At 37.0% G+C, this 17,279-nt stretch overlaps 4 protein-coding genes across 13 annotated transcripts; 2 read left to right on the forward strand and 2 right to left on the reverse strand.

Moving 5' to 3' along the window:
• Nucleotides 1-1,101: 1,101 nt before the first annotated feature.
• On the reverse strand, nucleotides 1,102-7,602 carry LOC112463924. Of its 5 annotated transcripts, none has more exons than XM_025030628.1 (8): nucleotides 7,039-7,602; nucleotides 6,739-6,912; nucleotides 6,361-6,663; nucleotides 5,964-6,224; nucleotides 5,716-5,807; nucleotides 5,338-5,640; nucleotides 4,845-5,131; nucleotides 1,102-4,746 (listed from the first exon to the last, which is right to left on the reverse strand). In XM_025030628.1, exons 2-8 carry the CDS (start codon nucleotides 6,826-6,828, stop codon nucleotides 4,346-4,348), a joined length of 1,737 nt encoding a protein of 578 aa, XP_024886396.1. In that variant the 5' UTR covers nucleotides 6,829-6,912; nucleotides 7,039-7,602; the 3' UTR covers nucleotides 1,102-4,345. The 5 variants fall into 5 exon arrangements, with proteins under 5 accessions (XP_024886396.1, XP_024886394.1, XP_024886397.1 ...); XM_025030626.1 differs by having other exon boundaries at nucleotides 6,361-6,666; XM_025030631.1 differs by having other exon boundaries at nucleotides 4,642-4,746; nucleotides 4,835-5,131; nucleotides 6,361-6,666.
• Nucleotides 7,603-7,755: 153 nt separating this feature from the next.
• On the forward strand, nucleotides 7,756-16,109 carry LOC112463923 (proteoglycan 4-like). 5 transcript variants are annotated; one of them, XM_025030623.1, is made up of 9 exons: nucleotides 7,756-8,181; nucleotides 8,586-12,434; nucleotides 12,531-12,593; nucleotides 12,923-13,092; nucleotides 13,177-13,352; nucleotides 13,444-13,654; nucleotides 13,730-13,873; nucleotides 15,566-15,724; nucleotides 15,815-16,109. In XM_025030623.1, the coding sequence occupies exons 2-8, from the start codon at nucleotides 8,639-8,641 to the stop codon at nucleotides 15,716-15,718; spliced, it is 4,713 nt and encodes a 1,570-aa protein (XP_024886391.1). In that variant the 5' UTR covers nucleotides 7,756-8,181; nucleotides 8,586-8,638; the 3' UTR covers nucleotides 15,719-15,724; nucleotides 15,815-16,109. The 5 variants fall into 5 exon arrangements, with proteins under 5 accessions (XP_024886391.1, XP_024886393.1, XP_024886392.1 ...); XM_025030625.1 differs by having other exon boundaries at nucleotides 7,757-8,181; nucleotides 8,586-9,281; nucleotides 9,414-12,593; XM_025030624.1 differs by having other exon boundaries at nucleotides 7,757-8,181; nucleotides 12,531-12,587; nucleotides 15,815-16,108.
• Nucleotides 13,958-15,559, reverse strand: LOC112463925. 2 transcript variants are annotated; one of them, XM_025030632.1, is made up of 4 exons: nucleotides 15,063-15,559; nucleotides 14,795-14,983; nucleotides 14,512-14,715; nucleotides 13,958-14,212 (listed from the first exon to the last, which is right to left on the reverse strand). In XM_025030632.1, the coding sequence occupies exons 1-4, from the start codon at nucleotides 15,168-15,170 to the stop codon at nucleotides 14,033-14,035; spliced, it is 681 nt and encodes a 226-aa protein (XP_024886400.1). In that variant the 5' UTR covers nucleotides 15,171-15,559; the 3' UTR covers nucleotides 13,958-14,032. The 2 variants fall into 2 exon arrangements, with proteins under 2 accessions (XP_024886400.1, XP_024886401.1); XM_025030633.1 differs by having other exon boundaries at nucleotides 14,795-15,145.
• A 26-nt stretch (nucleotides 16,110-16,135) lies between the features above and the next one.
• On the forward strand, nucleotides 16,136-17,256 carry LOC112463927. Its single transcript, XM_025030635.1, has 2 exons — nucleotides 16,136-16,570; nucleotides 16,683-17,256. The coding sequence occupies exons 1-2, from the start codon at nucleotides 16,413-16,415 to the stop codon at nucleotides 17,053-17,055; spliced, it is 531 nt and encodes a 176-aa protein (XP_024886403.1). The 5' UTR covers nucleotides 16,136-16,412; the 3' UTR covers nucleotides 17,056-17,256.
• Nucleotides 17,257-17,279: the final 23 nt, after the last annotated feature.

The following is a 17,279-nucleotide window of genomic DNA, read 5'->3' on the forward strand; positions in this document are numbered from 1 at the left end:
TGCATCGACGGAAGCTTCTGCGTCGCTTTCCGGACAATTACTTTTGTGATTTATTCGTAATCGAAGGAGCATCTAAGGTAGGTGCACCCGGTACCCGAAGATTTAAGAGATTAACACAGCCCGGCAAAGAAACATTGAGTTAAAAGAAACTGATAGTGTCGGACGATAAGCGCGTATATAGCGTAAACTCGTGAGCATAGCTTACAAGACGTTCCGCGGTAAAATAATAATCTTTTTAATTCCTTCTGTGTGGAATGAAGTATAACGATATAATCAAGTGCCCGATGTGGAATGGAGAGGAATTTACTCTAATAAAAGAATTAAGTCACTTAATTCCATCTGAAGGATTAAAATGAACGGAGAGAGTTGATAAATTTTTAAACTTATCTCTCTGACAATTTTATATAGAATGAATCAGTTTCTTTGAATGTCTTTTTCTTGCGGGGAAAGCTTTAAAAATCGACGGTAGAACTGAAACCGAATAGCCGGGAGAAGCCATCCCACCTTTCGCTCCTCGATAATTATATGAGTAATTGTCTTTTGTTTGACAGAAAAGCGATGCGAAGATCGGTCGCGTTGTACTCAGATATACTCCGCATACCTTGTTATTCAGCAGCAGTTGAACAGATGAATATGATTTATTGCAGAGAGCCGTAATACCACAAGTGAAACCGTTCTAAGTATATTTGTTATACACACATATTGTTACCATTGCCACATGAAAGCAATTATTAACTCCATAGCCTGGGCCATTGTTAGATGAACGAGAACTCGGGACTGTTTCTTGAAGTAGGATTGCAGCTGGGATTACTTTTTTAATATCACCGTAAAGTTCGCGTTTATGATTATTGCACCCTCTATAAAATGTAATAACTATTGTTTGGAGGGCAATTAAAAAGATCCAGGATTCGGAGACCTTGGGAACCGGATTTTAATAATCAGACTTTAATATTATTCTCCCAGCATAACGTGTCACGTATTAATTTTCTTGAGAAATAATTTTTTAGATGAATTGATTTTCGAACAGTTACGCTTCCCCACGATCTTGTTCTATAATATCATTGTTTGTCTGTCCGTTGTTTGTTTTTTAACGGCGCATGCAATCCTACATCGAGGAAGAAAAGAGTTACAAGAAAGTGTGAGACAAGTTATCGTAATAGTCGCCGATTACTCCGTAACAATGGCAATGCCCATACGTATGAAGTCTGTAATCGAAATGCTTTATATTTTTACACCGAACAAAGCAGTATATAACGTACAATAAAACAATAAAACATGTCCTTCCATACATGCAACCTCAAGATGACAAATGTTAAATTTTTATTTTTACAACAGCCCACTATCACTTCCGATATCTGAGCTATATTTGGGCGTATAATTATAGTTGAGACTATTAATTAGGATATTAAAGTCGGCTAGATTCATTTTAATCGACTCACAATTTTACGATTTCTACACGAATGATCGTCTACTGTAATATACGCATTATACGATACGTATACATATGTTAGTGATATTATACCGTGCGCGACGACGCGTTTTACGATCGTTAATAATCCCGCAGGAAAAGAAGATCTCGAAAGTGTTAATTTCTTCTCCGAAATTATGAAAACGAGCTGGCCTGTCCAAACAAATAGTTAGCGTTCCATTCGTCCGTTGTCGCAGCGTCCGATTGTACATTGACGCCAATTAACTCCGGCTATCCAGATTTATGCTGTTTCGAAGCGAAGAAATCAAAAGGAAGGGAGAAGAAGCAGATAGTACCAAAAGCGAATTGCGAACGCCGCCGCCGCGGCGTTTACCTTCACGACCGACACACATATTGTACATATGTATTTATTAAAAATGGTAGATATACGAACTCTCACACAAACACACACACACACACACACAAACATATGTATACATCTACGCAAAGGTTTCCACCATACCGAATACTGTGTATGAAATATTTTTCTCTCCGCCATTATCTTCTGGATTGTATGTACGTATACGAGAAAAAGAAAGTCTATATCGACGTGATTCCGCGACAACCTTCGATATTACTATTTCGTGTAATGAATGTCGGATAAAGCCGCGAATTGCGTTTCTCCGAGTAATCCCTGAATACGCGAGTTTCGACGTGGACAAACGAAAGCCACGTGGTCGAAGATGTGATAGTTGCATAACTTTAGGCGCAATGCCGTTCTTTTCTTTGATCGAATTTTCGCGGAATTCAATCAAGCGTGCAAAATCAAAAGTCGCATCCTGTCCAATTTCTGTCGACGAAACCAACTCCCGGCAAACGCGCCGAGAGACAAAAGTTAGCCAGTATCAGGTCGTTATGTGGTAAACATTTGCGTACACAACATGTCATTCCATCAGCAACGTCATCATTGTTATCAGCTGATCGAGCGTCCTGTCGGTTTCTCATCGACGGAACACTGTACGGTTTTTTATTATAGTCGCCATCAAATTTAATTTTAACATTATTCTTCTGTACAGGCTGTGTTGAAGTCCCGCGATCTCTTTACGGTTACAAACTCCCCAAATCTGAATATGAAGTTTTATGAAATTATATGAAAAATTATTGACGTTGCGAGTTATAAGGAGTTTCGGGTTACCTTCGAGCCGACGATGTTTGATATAAAAATAAATTATAAAATCTCATCCTTTGATCGATTAACGAATTTTGTTTTATCGATGTAATCTCAGGTGCAATTCGAGGCACGCCTACAGATTTTATATCGATGACGCAAATGGTTTCGATCAATTGAGAGTATTGATGGAAAATCTTCTGGGAGGAGAAATGCGCGTGAGACTTTTGACGCGGCCTACACATGCCAGGTTTGACATTGTAAGGCAGACACGACGAATCAAATTCACATATTTTTTTCTTTTTTTTTTCTTAAAGAGAACGTCTCTAATAATAAAAGACAGCAGTACTTAGTTGTATATACGTGAAAGTATACGTATCCGAAAGGAGGGAACTTGGATATTCTCGATTCGCCAAATCGCGACGGAATTTTCTTCAAGCGCGGAACGGGACGTCGCCAAATTGGGACTGCTTTTGGTGAAACGATAGGAAAGGAAGGATTCGATGTCGAATCTACAAGATGCGGGAGAACGAGAATGAGAACGAGGCTAATGACGCGATGCGTCGAGTCGAGCCTGAAATTAATAATCAAAATTGAACGACTGTTTGCGAAACACTTGTGATTAACTATTTTGTAAAACCAACCTACGGTACGTCCTTAGGTATATTATGTAACAAAATGTAGAAAGAAAAAAAAAAGATAAATAAATCGAGGAAAATTCCCTTGTGAGAGAGCACGAATATAAAATAAAAAGACTTTTTGAACATTATCACTACACTCTCATCTGAATGATAAAAAAAAGAAGAAAAAGATAAAAAAACCGCGAAGACAGTCTTTTTCGTTTCGATGTTTATCGTTACTCATTTTACGCGCGTCGAATCGTTGGGACTGTGTTCGTAATGTTATTAGTCGTTAGAAAATTCTTTATCATTAGTAGCCGTCAAAAGGGAGAAAAAAACAAATGTTTACATTGCAGAAGAAAAATTTACATACCACACGCTTACTGGAAAACACGAATATAAAATGTATTTCAAGACGTCTTCATGCAAAGCTGATGAATGTTTTACGTGTATCAAAATGTTCCCTTTTAATCCTATTAAGACTTACAAAATATTATAAGTATTATACTTTACTTGTATATATACATATGTGATAAAAAATATATATATATATCTATATATATACACATCTTGTTCTCTTGTGTGCGTAAAATTTATATTCGTGACCTGTTCTCCGTAAAGCAAATGTATATGTTGAAACATATTATATGCATAGTTAATTCGTAATGATACAGGTTATATGTCAAAATCTTGATACCGTGAGAACTACAAGCGAATTTGCAAATAAAAGTTTTATATATTTACAGAAAAATATATTTTTGACTTTCTATTTTTACAATTTGGGTTTTACAATCTTATTGAATTTATGTCTTAGCGTTAAACAATATAAAACAACGTGAAAACTTGCAATATTTGTGCAAGATATATATTTTGTTTTGATAGGAATGTATGTGTAAATTATGTGTTTATAACATGTTAACATATCTTTAAAATATCGCGATTACCAAGCAATTTTATTTAATGTGTATCGCGTTAGCTTTCGTAGATGTCGATCAAGTAAAATGTGCATTATGACATTTATCACAGTTTAGCAACAAGATATAATATATATATTCAGTCAATTAGTGGAATTATGTCAATAATTCCTAGATTCCTACATGGGATGTTTGAGAATCCAATGGAGAATCCACCATCATTCAAAGTGTATAATTAAACATCGTTTGGGATCATCATGTCCAAGTTGGAGACCGTACTAATACTGGGTAAACTGCTGTCGCTCCAATCAGGATGTGGACAGTTCCGTAATGGACTAGGTATATTAACAGGTTTCCTATTTTGCACATCACCTTGCTTTCTTATGCCAGAAATTGTTGATTTGGTAGACGTAATGCTTTCAAGAGCTTTCGATGTATTAAGATACAATTTTCTGATGTTATCATTTTGTTTTTCCTTAGGTTTTGCAAATTTTCTCGTCTTGTATGTATCATTTTCTTTATTGCGACCCTTCTTTGAGGAATGACGCAAGGATTTTTTCCCGATCATATTGTTCGTGTCCATATTTTGATAACGAACAGTATTATTTTGCATTGCTGATCTTTTAGCATTCGTAACTATTAATAATAAATATGAATACAAATTAAAAATTATATAAAGGTAATTTAATTAATAGCAATTGTGTTTAGTAAAAATTCAACTTACTTCTTCTTACCTTCATTTTGATCCGGCATTATAGTATGTGATGATTCTCCATCAAGTAAGCTAACAAGTTCAGGATCTTCAACAGGTGCATCTTTTCTTCGAGCGTGCTCTTCGCAAACGGAATTTACTGAAGAAACTGATATATCATCCAAAGATTGACTAGAATCATCAGTTGAAGTAGGAGACGAACATGCATGCCCTGTATGGATAAATGACATTTGAGGACTTGTGCTTCCTTCTTTCATACAGATTTCATTTAGGATTTTTAATTGATTTGCAATCTGATTTTGTAGCTCTCTGTAACATAAATTGGTGACATATATATGAATATTATGAATTAAATAGGTAAGTAGAGCGTGTGCGTGCTTTTAATTTTATCAATAGATTAATCGATTGTTGCGCACGTTGTACCATTTACAATTGTGTATCCACTAATCAGTAAATTTTTAAAAATATATATGTATTAATAATAATAGAATATATATATATATATATATACTAACGTTATTGTACTTCGGTATTCAGTAATTAGTGTATCTTTACAAGAAGATAACGCTGTAAGTTTATCTATCTCTAATTTACTATCAACGTAATTTTGTGCAAGTTCTGTTTGCTTGTTATTCAGATCTGTAATTATTCTTTCCTTGTCTTTAATATGTTGCCTTAATTCAGTTATTACTGATGTCATATCGTTTTTTTCACGAGTTGCTGTATCCAATTGTTGTCTTTGCACATCTGCATTAAATGCTAACTCTGAACATGTTTTATTAGCTTTTTTTAATTTTTCTTCTCGGTTTTGAAGTTCACTGATTTAAAAACGAAAAATTAAAAAATTAGTATATTTTTTGTTTTTTTTTATTTCTTAATATATCACATCACACCTTTGCAATTTTTCTCGTTCTATCATGAACAGATCATACATGGTCTTCATCTCTTTACTAGACTCTTTTGGAACCGCACTAGATTTTAGATCCTGCAAAAATAAATAACAATGTAACTAACTCACTCAAAAATATAAAAGTAATATAAAAATTTAATAAGACTTGTAAAATGTAAAATAAAATGTGTATGCTTAAAAATATGAATTATAATGACATAATACTTCAGATAGTGATTTTATTAAGGTTACCGGTATTTTCTGCAATGTTTGTTCCATTTCGGCAAAGATTTCACAGGTTCTTTTATCCTTTTTATTAACCGAATCTTGTAACTGTTTTATTAAACCCAACATATGTAATTTATTAAATACAACATGTGCTGAATTAAATTCAATAGGTTTATTGGAATTATGAATTTCGGGATTGTATATTGTACATTGTACAGCGCAATCCCGAACAAGAGTTATTGAACAGCACGGTGATGTTTTTAAATGTTTTTCGTCTGATTTCATCTAGAATAGATAGATTTTAATATGAAATTACATATTTAACAACATATTAAATATGAAAGATGTTTGACCAAGAATAGAAGGATGTATGTGTGTATGTGGATGTGTGAATTTGAAGTATATGTAATATAATACTCACGGGATGTTTTCCAGTACTCTGTTGTGTTTTGGCACTTGTATTCTTTTTTGCTTCTCTATTTTCATCATGTTTGGTAGACTGTTCTTTTGTCATATGTATTAAGTTCTGCTCTCTAAAAATATTACCCCATTTTTGTGGGGACTTATTATCATTAATCGTAGATCTTTTCTTCTCAGCTTTCTGCTCAGAGTTAAAATTTGCTACGGGCGAAGTACGTTTTTGACCTTTAGTTTTTTTAACCGTGACTTCTATACTATCGCCTTGGCCGAGTAGTATGATTTCCTTGGAAGGCATCGTGACACGCTGCTTGTGAAAATAATAAAAATTCATTTAAATATAAAATGTATTATAAAATTGCATTATAAAATATTGTAGTACCTTATGTTCTATGCTATGGGCTTTCAAAGTTTGTTGATAATTTCCTAAATTTTTAGTCTTAACAATCGCAGCCTCACGCATCTTGCTCATTTTGGAGCTTGTTGAAGTCACATCGACTGCCAGGCGTTGTTGTACATTTTTTTATAAACATGTTACGTGTATATTCAGAAAGTACTATAAAAACAAACGGAGAAACGGGATAAATATTAGTTCGACGATGGCAGACAATTTACATGTTGACAAATGAGCGTGTATTGTAACCTAAAAATACGATGTTTCACAGGAAATCGCAATACTTACAAGATACCTATCGCTTATCAGAGGTAGCTTTAGAGATTGGTCGTTAGACATCCAACATGTTTTTTGCAGAAAATTATCAGCCAGAATCCTTGGTACGCAAGTCGGACATCAAATCCCGCGCGACGGCATCGAACATCGAACTCGACTCCACTCGACTCGGAGTTATTTGTTAATTGTTTTTCTTCTCACTGCGCACGCGTTTATCCAAATTTTCATCAGTGTCAGTTGGTGTCAGTCACTGACTTCAGATTGTTGAACCCATGGCAATTCGTTTTATTTGTCGAACGAAATTTGTTCAACGGAGTCGGCCGCCAATAAACACGCGCGGGATCCTTTATCAATCGAAACGCGCAACGAATTTCAACGAATTCGGTCGCTCGCGCTGCGTGTTGCAGGCTTGCAGGCTGTTTAAAGGCTGCTGCTCATGAGATTCTTTTCGCGTGAGCTAAAACGCAACACGAGCATCTCTACTAACGAGATATCTCGTACCCGCTTTGTCACATTATTTAGCGGAATTTATACAAGTGTTTTGTCATTCGGAGCAGTTCGGCACATGCCTGTGCAGTGTGCATTCGGACAATTTCATGCGGAACGGCCTTTATAGAGTGCGCTAGCACGCGCGGAGCAGTGCGGGCAACCGAATTCGGTTCGGTATTCGTGTATTTCGTGTAGATGCACAGAGTTGCACGCGCATACATCGTCACGTCGTCGCGATTGAAGCGCAGCAAGCCCGAGATAACTAGCGTACGTTAATCAACGATAAAACCGTGACTGTCTCGCGGATGCTGTGGAAGGATCGCGTGTCGTCCATCCCGCGCGCGATAATCGATATCGAGGGTGCATCGGCGATCCGCGAATCGCGAGTCGCTTGGGAACGCTATTCAAGTGCTGAAGCTGACGTCCGTGGCCGTGGCGCGTGGCTCCTGACTCTCCGGCTCCTGGCTCGGTCTTTGTAAACATGGTGTTTGGACTCGTCGGGATAATTGTTTTTTTCCGCAAGACCGACTAGGCTCCGGCGCGGGCGCGGGTTTTCCGAGTAACGCGCGCGATCGCGCAGCCGCCCCCCGAGGCCCCGAGAGGACCGGCGTGTATCATGTGATTCTCACCGGGATACAACAAGTATGGACACAACTCCGTTACACGGTGAGTTTGCTGCATTCTACTATTTAGCCCGCTCTACGAGTCTACGCGTCTTCGGAATCTCGCTAACTTAACTATTGGGACAGTCCGATATCGATAACTCCGCTACGTTATTTGCCCTTCCCGCGATAGCCGAGATAGTTTCCTCGAGTACTCCATCGTTAGCCGCCGTTCTTACGCGAGTTATTCATCGGTAATTACAGAAACCTCGTGCCTACTTATATTTTCGCGTTTGCTTGCAATTTGCGTTTTGTTTATAAGATCAATCGTTCTTGTAAAGATTCTCCGATATTTTTCGCGAGCGTTTACGTAGGATCCCGCTTGCTAGGTTATGGTTCTCATCATAATTACACGATAACGCGGATATCATCAGATTTATATCACGATATTATTTTCTTGCGAAACAGGAAACTGTATGCTTTAATGACAAAAGTTTGGAACATCTCTTGGATACTTTATCATGGAACAAACAAACTCGTCACAGTCGCAAGTTCTGGTAGTCAAAGAGGAGATCAAAACGGATGTCGACGCGGAAGCAGCTCAGATCGCCGACCGAGATGTAAAAGCCATTGCTTCCGTAACAGAAGGTGGCCAAAACTTGTCCAAGGCGTGCAAGCTACAGTCGGAATCTGAATTAACGGTAGACAGTACTGATATCCATGTAGTAGCTGCATCAGAAGATTGCATGGATGCAAGCCACAGCGAGGTATCTGCTAAAGAAGTTGACGACGGCGCGAATAATCAAGTGAAACCTCCCTCTGAGTCGAGGGAGGCGGACGCAGAGATTTGCAAATCAGAACAGGAAGAGATCGAGATCTACGATACAAAAGATGAAGTAAATTCGAATCACGAATCGCAACACTTGTCCAACGAGGAAGACCAAAGCCTAAATGTGATAACTGAATCTAAACTAATAAAAGAAGACAAAGAAACAACGGGTAGTCTAGAAAATGACTGTAATATAATAAGGGACGTGAATCAATCCGATATCATAGATAAGCAGGATGTAGCGCTAGACGAGTCTAGACTTTGCGAACATCAGGGCCAGACTCATGACTCGTATGAGTCAGTTGAAGAAACAATCAAGGAAATACATAATGAAGGTAATCAGAATAACTCAATAGTAACCAATTCTGAATTGACTAAGTTAGTACAAGAGGACACAGAAGTAGTCGTAGTAGTAGAGACTCTGCCAGTTGCGACTGATTCTACAGATAATTTTATTGTTACTCTAGAAGAGAAAGACGCTAATAAAGAATGCAGCCAGGAAAATGTTACTTTGCGGGAAAAACAAATTGTGGAATCTGACCACAGCAACAATGAAATTGATCTCATTGACTACAGCCAAGAAAGTGACGATACTATAATAGAAGTGACGGAAGTTATAGATGCTCCATTTGCCGAACAACATAAAGAGCAAAATAATACGGACTATGTGGACAGTACTAAATGTGATCCAAAATCTGTACAACTAATTGACGGGAAGATTGCAATTGACGAAAGTATAAATGATGAAAATACTGAAGCAAAAGCGACTGATAGTAAAACTTTAATTAGTTCTGGGAAAAAGGATAAAGAAGATATCACTATAATCATAGATGAGAAAATCATAATTACAGAAATTGAGTCAACAGATCTGCCACAAATTGAAAATATCCATAAAGATACCATTAAGGAGATGACCGAGCGTAAACAAGATGACACACCTGCTTGTAAAATACCGGCAGTGGACTCGTCGATGAAGAAAAGAAGCGTTATTCAAGATATATTTGACGACTGGGGTGTTGAAAATACGGACGAAGATGTGCAGTCAACTTCAAAAGTGCATGATTCTGTCGAGATCGAATTAAAAAGTTTATTAGATGAGACCAAGACGGACCAGACTGTTTCGAGTGAATCAGTTGTAACTTCTCAAGAAAAAGTCCCTTCTGCAAATGAAGAATATGACGAGACACATGACATCGTAAGTACAACCGAGAAGAATAAAACGAAGCAGTCGATGGAAAATCAAAAGAAAAATAAAGCACGTAGTAAGGACGCAATGTCATTGAATAAAAATGAAAAGAATTCTCCTGTATCATCTGCAAGCAGATCTTCACGAAGTATGGATACGCGTGCGGTTAACGCGACGTCGCACGACACCGCAGTTCCTAAAAGTCGTTCTCGGCATTTAACCAGTCAGATAGCGTCGCCGGCGGAAGTGACGGAGGTGTTGAAGGAGCGTTTCCGCGAAAAGCAGAAGAACGTAGACGCACCGCGTGGACCGGATATATTCTTTGTGAAGAAATTAACGCAAAGATTGTCTAGTAAATTGGCAGGTGGACCAGTGAATCCGGCACCAAAACTTATACCACTGCCACAGCAAACTGCTTCTTCAAATCCAGCTCCTTCTTCCGTAACTGCACAATCGGCGCCGGCTAACTGTGATAAGAAAACAACAGCGGAAAACACAACAACGGAAGCAAGTAAGGATGGTAATTCTGACAACAAGGAACTATTGGCTATTTTAGAGGGTGACATTGATCCTGATTGGTCTATCTTGAAGCCACCAGTTCTCACAGAAGAAAGCAAAACACCGTTAACCGTGGAACACTCCGAGCAAAGCAATCCACCAAAACTCGACCCGTTGGTGGAACGAGAATTGGCGTTAAAGCAGCTCCTTGAATTACCCATAACACCGTCCAAGAAGATTCCATCGCGGAAAAAGAAAACGTTCCGAGCAGCGCCCAGTAGAGCATCTAAAGACGCGACTATTGACGCGAAGACTCCGCTTGCTACGCAGCCAAAAGAAGTTAACATAGATTTAGCGAGTGAAAACGCGCAACCAAATACAAAGTCAGTTGGAACTAATCTATATTCTTCATCTCGCGAAAAGAGTGGTCAGAAGAATCAGGAAGGCATACGAATAGAAGAATCGAGATCAGGCAGAAAGCGCAAACCTACTGAAAAAGCGAGGGAGCATGAACAAACGATAAAACGGCAGAAGGTATACAGGGGTAAGGTTCCGATAAGTAAGAAACAAATGGAAGACAAGCCTGTTTCCAGTGATAGCTCGATTGAGAATCACATTGCGGCGAGCGATGCGACGAACGTTGATGCTGTAAATAACGAGAAAACCGTCGCGAAAGAAGTAGCGAGTAAGCAATCCGAGGATAAGGTAGATCCAGTTTTGAATAAAGTCGAAGATTCTCCCTTGAAACGATCGAAGCCTAGTCTTGCTAGAAAGGGACCGATGACCAAGAGGAAAATGGTAGTCAAGAGATTGCTGCGCGAAAAAATGCCAATTGATAAGAAGTCTGTTCAGCTGAAAACTAAGTTGAATTCGCCGTCAAAGAAGACTCCTCCGAAAGCTGTCTCGAAACCGCCAAAACGGATAGTCGAAGGTCCATCCGGTGACGTGAAACCCAAGAAGAAGAATATAAATGAGATAGATAGATTGTTGCAGGACGAGGGTGTCGTCAATTTACTGTATGATGTAGAGCAACCGGATAGAAAACGTTTGGTTCCCATTACGAAGTCACGAGCGAAGGTGATGGACTTGCAAAAGGTGCAACGTGAACTTAAAATCAGGAAAAAATTGGTTCGCAATGCCGTGCTGCGATTGCGCACGCCAACAGTCGCAAGTGACAAGAAAGTGTCACCGAGATCAAAGAGAACGGCAATTCATTCGAGTGATGTTCAAGATAAAAAGATGGTAGAAGTCACGTCGCCAAAAACTCCTACTTCACCCACGGAATTTATTCTCCCGGCAAAGATTCGGAACGCGGCCGACGCGTCCATCATCATCAGGAGACACTCGTCTAGTTCATTTTCCAGTGCGTCTGGAAGTCCCAGAGTTAGCATTGACTCATCTGAGAAATTTGTAGAAGCCGTCAAGTCGGATGACGGAACAATTCATTCCTTGAGATCTGCTAAAAAGAGACGAGATTCGCAAGAAGAGAAGATTAATATTGCGAAGAAGAAGAAGAAAACAGTACAAAAGTATGATATTGATGTTACCTCTACCAGCACCAGTAGCACCGCTGCTACAACTACCACAGCTGCTAACAATGCTATTGCTAATAATGCGGAAGAAAAAATTACTGTCGTTGCGCGTCCCGGTAAGAAATCGGAAATCAAGAAAGTCGACAAGATCGGGAAACAACAGGAAAACATTCCCGCGATTGAAGACAACGTTTCGAGTAAAGTTACAACTAGATCATCGAACGGTGCAGTAACAGGGAAAGTAACAGCAAAGAGCAAAAAGGAAAAGCAAGGTATGAAAAGCAAAGTGACTTTTGCCAAGGCAAATGATCTTAATAATACTGATGACTCTTTGAAAGATGAATTATCTGCTTGTCTTGCTGAAGCAGCTACCGCTCTTTCAATCGTCAATGCCAGAAACGTTGCGACCACACGAAAGAGCAAAGGTAAAGGTAAACACTTCTAATATCTTTTCTTTGTAAAATATAACAGTTATTTTTTTTGTTCACTTTTTTACACGAGAAAATGATAAAAGGTTATGTAAGTTAAAAAAAGTAAGTTAAAAAGAAGAAAAATAAGTTAAAAATAATTTGAATTTTAAAAAAGTACGCAAAAAATCACACGATATTATTATTAGGTTATCAAGGTTTAATCTAGATCGTAAATGGCGTTTTTTTTCTCTCTAATTGATTGTATATCATAACGGTCGTGTTTTACTTATTATTGTTGTTTAAAAGTAATTTGATATAAATCATGTGCTAAATATCATACGATATTCCAGTAAATACAAGTACCATGAAAACGTTGGACGCAGATAATAACAAAACAAAAACTGAAATGCAAGGTCAGTTCAGCAATAAGGAAATAAATGTGCGCCGACACGGTAATCTCGTACAATTAATACTTACGCCATCCTCTTCGACGAAAATAAGAAATGCTCTCACATTGCAAGTAAGTACTTTCGCGCTCGAACAATCTCCAAATCGTATATAATTATAAACTGCTAAATGTGTGTATTACTTTTAATGGTATTAGGTGATGCAAGAATTCAGAGAGGCTCTGTCGATATTGAAAAGAGATGACGAATGCAGGGTAGTACTGTTAACATCTACGGGGACAAGTTTTTGTGAAGGTCTTGATCTTTCAACATTATTGCACACAAATAAGGAGGAACGACGATCTACTGCTCAGGAGTTGGCACATGCCGTCAAGTATGTACTTAAGTTTGTACAAGCATGATAGGTGATACGCGATACTTCATATATTTTATTCATATATTAAAATTTTTATTTCTTTTTTTAGGGATTTCATAAAAAGTTTGGCTACTTTCAATAAACCCATAGTGGCTGGCGTACAGGGTGCTGCGGTTGGACTCGGAGTGACAATGTTACCTCTTTTCGACCTTGTTATTGCTAGTGATAAGGCGACGTTCTGTACACCTTACGGGAAATTAGGACAAATTGCCGAAGGTGCTGCAGTCTTCACCTTGTCACACATACTAGGCAGTGCAATTGTAAGTTATAAACAATTCCGTAACACGTAAAGTGAAAATAATACATAAAAATAACACATCTATATATTTCGATAGACGAGCGAGCTTCTTTTGGGTGGAAGGACTCTGACAGCAAGTGAAGCGTTAAGAGCCGGTCTCGTTACTCGAGTTTTATGGCCTGATCGGTTTCAAGTAGAATTATTACCATCATTGCGGGCTATGAGTGATCAGTCGTCACAGGTAATTTATGTACAACAATATCTCTTGATTTTAATTTTATTAATAAGCTTTCGAGATATATTTTAATATATATAATATATTTTACATACACGTGGCATCGTTAAAAGTATTTTTCGTAGTTTTTTTTTATATTTATTAAATTATAATATCTTTGTATATTTAGTAACGGTAACAATAAGCCATATAAGCAGGCCCAGAATAGAGTAGTTCTTGTACATTTACCTGTGTCTTATTCTTAAAAACGCATAAATGCTTTTCTGGGCAGGTACATCTGTAATAGGTCGAATATAGATCAGATCGTATGTAGCCGCAAAATTCCAGAGATTCGCACATTCTTTTCTGCATTAAAAAGTTTGCATTCAGTAAATAACATATTAGTAAATTAAAAAATATTAAATATTATAAAATAAATAAAGTTATAAATTTTTATCCATTCCTGCATGGTTTAAACTTTTTTATCTTCAAATAAGAGACTGCAGGAGAGAATTAGTAGTTTTATATACATATAATTATATAACAATAAATGTTTAAATCATGCGGATGTACAATAGAAAATACTTTTAAATTATTAGAAAAAAGTTTCGCAAAATGCCAAAGGAATTTTCTTTTGTGCATTATAACACACATACAAGGTGTACCTTAACACATCTGAATATTTGAACGAGACCGTGCTCTTCGTACGTGTATTTTTGCAACTTCCAGTAATGTGTTTGCGGACATATGCAACTTATTGTCACATTGTACGGTATTATGTAGCTATTATTCGTATCACCTTCCCCGTGTACTACCACTGCCTCTTGTTTATACGCACATGTCTCCAGTTCCATTAATTGTGTGCAAAACTGTGCCAGGAAATGTGACTGTTAGAAGCGTCAAAAAGAGATATTTTTTTTAGAGTAGTTACCTCAATATTTTCGATACCTTCAGAATGGATCTATTATTAAGGAATATAGTTGAATTATCAAAGGTTTTCGTCCATTGCCACGGACATTCTCTTCCATTAGGACAGTGGCAAAGTCTTTCCGTTAAACCGGGCATCCAAAATCGGTCATGAATTACATTACATACCTCGTACGGCTCACAGTTATGTAAATCGCTTTCCCCTTCAACCTATTTTGATTCAACAGAGTTTTATCATGCCGTCACACTTACGAAAAGTATTTATATGGTATAAGTTGGTATTACGAACTCCTTTTGTGTACTTGAACGTAATATTGTTAGCCTTACTGCTGATTGTCGTATACACACTGACACTCGCGCTTATCAGAGAAACGAAAAAACAAATTTTGATAAACATATTTACAATCGTGTGCGTACTTGACTACGTTAGATTCGATTGTCATAAGCGAGATTATATTAACGCAAGTGGCAATAATGCTAATACATTCTCGATTCTACGGTTGCTACCACATGACTCGTAATTACGAAACTTTTTAATATTCATGACATTGTCTTCGTTTCATTTGTAAAATACAGAGATGTGATATAACGTACGGTAAATCAAAGTGTTGGTAATAAAATCCATTTTTTTTCTGCAATATTGAGCATATTTTAATAAATATGAACGTAGATTTCAACAAGAAGAGTATTTGTACAAGATATTATAAGGAGAGAGGATTATATCTGTATGTGTGTACAATTATGATTTTTTAAATCACTAATCATATATTTTTTTAAATATATTATTTTTAGTCCATGGAAGCAACAAAGGCTTTACTACGTCACAGTTTGCGAAAAAAATTGGACGCCGCACTTGAATCAGAAACATACTTATTGATTCAGCATTGGTGCTCCGCAGAATGCCAGACTGCTATAAAAGCTTACATTGATGGAAAAATTCAATAAACAACGGTAAGTTCTTACATGATAAAATATTACGACGAATATATTACATTTTGCAGTTTATTATAATTATTTATTGTGTAAAAATGTTAATTGCAGTGCATATACTACTGTTTAATCGTGGTCCTATCTCTCTCTGTATTAAAAATCAGAAGTAATGGTTTGTGAATATGGATGCAGATGATGAAAGTCGTATGACAACTGAAATCAATAATGTCATATAAACAATTTTTGATGTGACATTCTACGTCAACGCATAAGATATAATTTAAGTATAAGACAAAAATATTGAGAATCACTCAAAAAGATGGGCTATTTTACTATTAGATCATTTATTATACATAAATATATATGTATACATATATATATATTTCTATATATACATATACATATATATATATACATACATATATCCTTCTGCATTATGTTATTATTGTTAGATTAAAATAAAGATACATTCATTGTAAGGATCAAATTATATTTCTGATACACATTAAATTACCAAATTCATTGGCTCGTGTGAACTTTACGTTGTGTGTATCTGTGAAGACTTGTGCGACTGTTTAAAAAGAAGTTCGTAAGTTGCACATCAGCAAACTTCAAAGTTCAAACAGCCAATGGATCTGTTTTCCTCCCTGTAGAACGATATTTATATATGACATTTTCGCAAAATTAACAAGTATTTAGTTGGAAAAAAATGGCAGAGCCGACAATGCCATGCACGTATGAGTTTTCGAGAGGCTATGGTACTGGTGTGGCAGAAGCGCTTGGAAATTGGGGCTTCTCTAATCAAACGTGCAACGCTGGCCAAGAATTACGACGTTTAAAGTGTCTCTTTGCAGAGATGGATTCTTTGTGAGGAAAACATGCGTTTCGTTCAAAAAGAGGCTCAAATTGAATTATTCTTCCTTAAGGAAAAATTCGGCTAGGATTGAATAGGAATGAAGGAAACGCCTTAATATTACAGACGTAGCAACAACAAACCGGTGATGTGCGTTAAATACGATCGCAGATACGATCCTGATGCGTGGTACGTTAAGCCTAGCCCTGATGAATGTAAACCGGCGTGGACATTTCCTGTAAAGAGGCCTCTGATTACTTACTGCTCAACTGCAACAGTTATGAAAGTTTCCAATCTACATGATGTCGGATCGGAATTAACGCACGTTATTCCTGGTCGTAGCTATGTTCAACAGGGTGTATGTATATATTCTTTCAATGAGTTTAATCATTTGAAGCGAGTTAGCAAGGCTTTTATTACGTATAATTACCACATAAATTTTGGATATACATTGTATCCTAAAGTAGATACTCCGTACAATTATATAATTTACTTTTAGACGGCCAAATGGTATCGTCGAGGTTCAAATTGTTGTTATCAACCTAGCTGTTTAGCCCCGCAATGTCCTGTACGATATTGTGAAGGCTAATCTTCAAAATTTTTATATAATTGTAATCGTACTTAAATGGTAATGTTAAACTAAATATAGTTTTGATTTTTTCTAATGATAAAGTGTAATATCTGCGTAGTACATATATATTTATTATATTCTGAAATATGTTT

The sequence above is a fragment of the Temnothorax curvispinosus genome, unplaced genomic scaffold (assembly GCF_003070985.1).
Source record: "Temnothorax curvispinosus isolate PA1 unplaced genomic scaffold, ASM307098v1 QBEX01013735.1, whole genome shotgun sequence".
NCBI lineage: Eukaryota > Metazoa > Arthropoda > Insecta > Hymenoptera > Formicidae > Temnothorax > Temnothorax curvispinosus.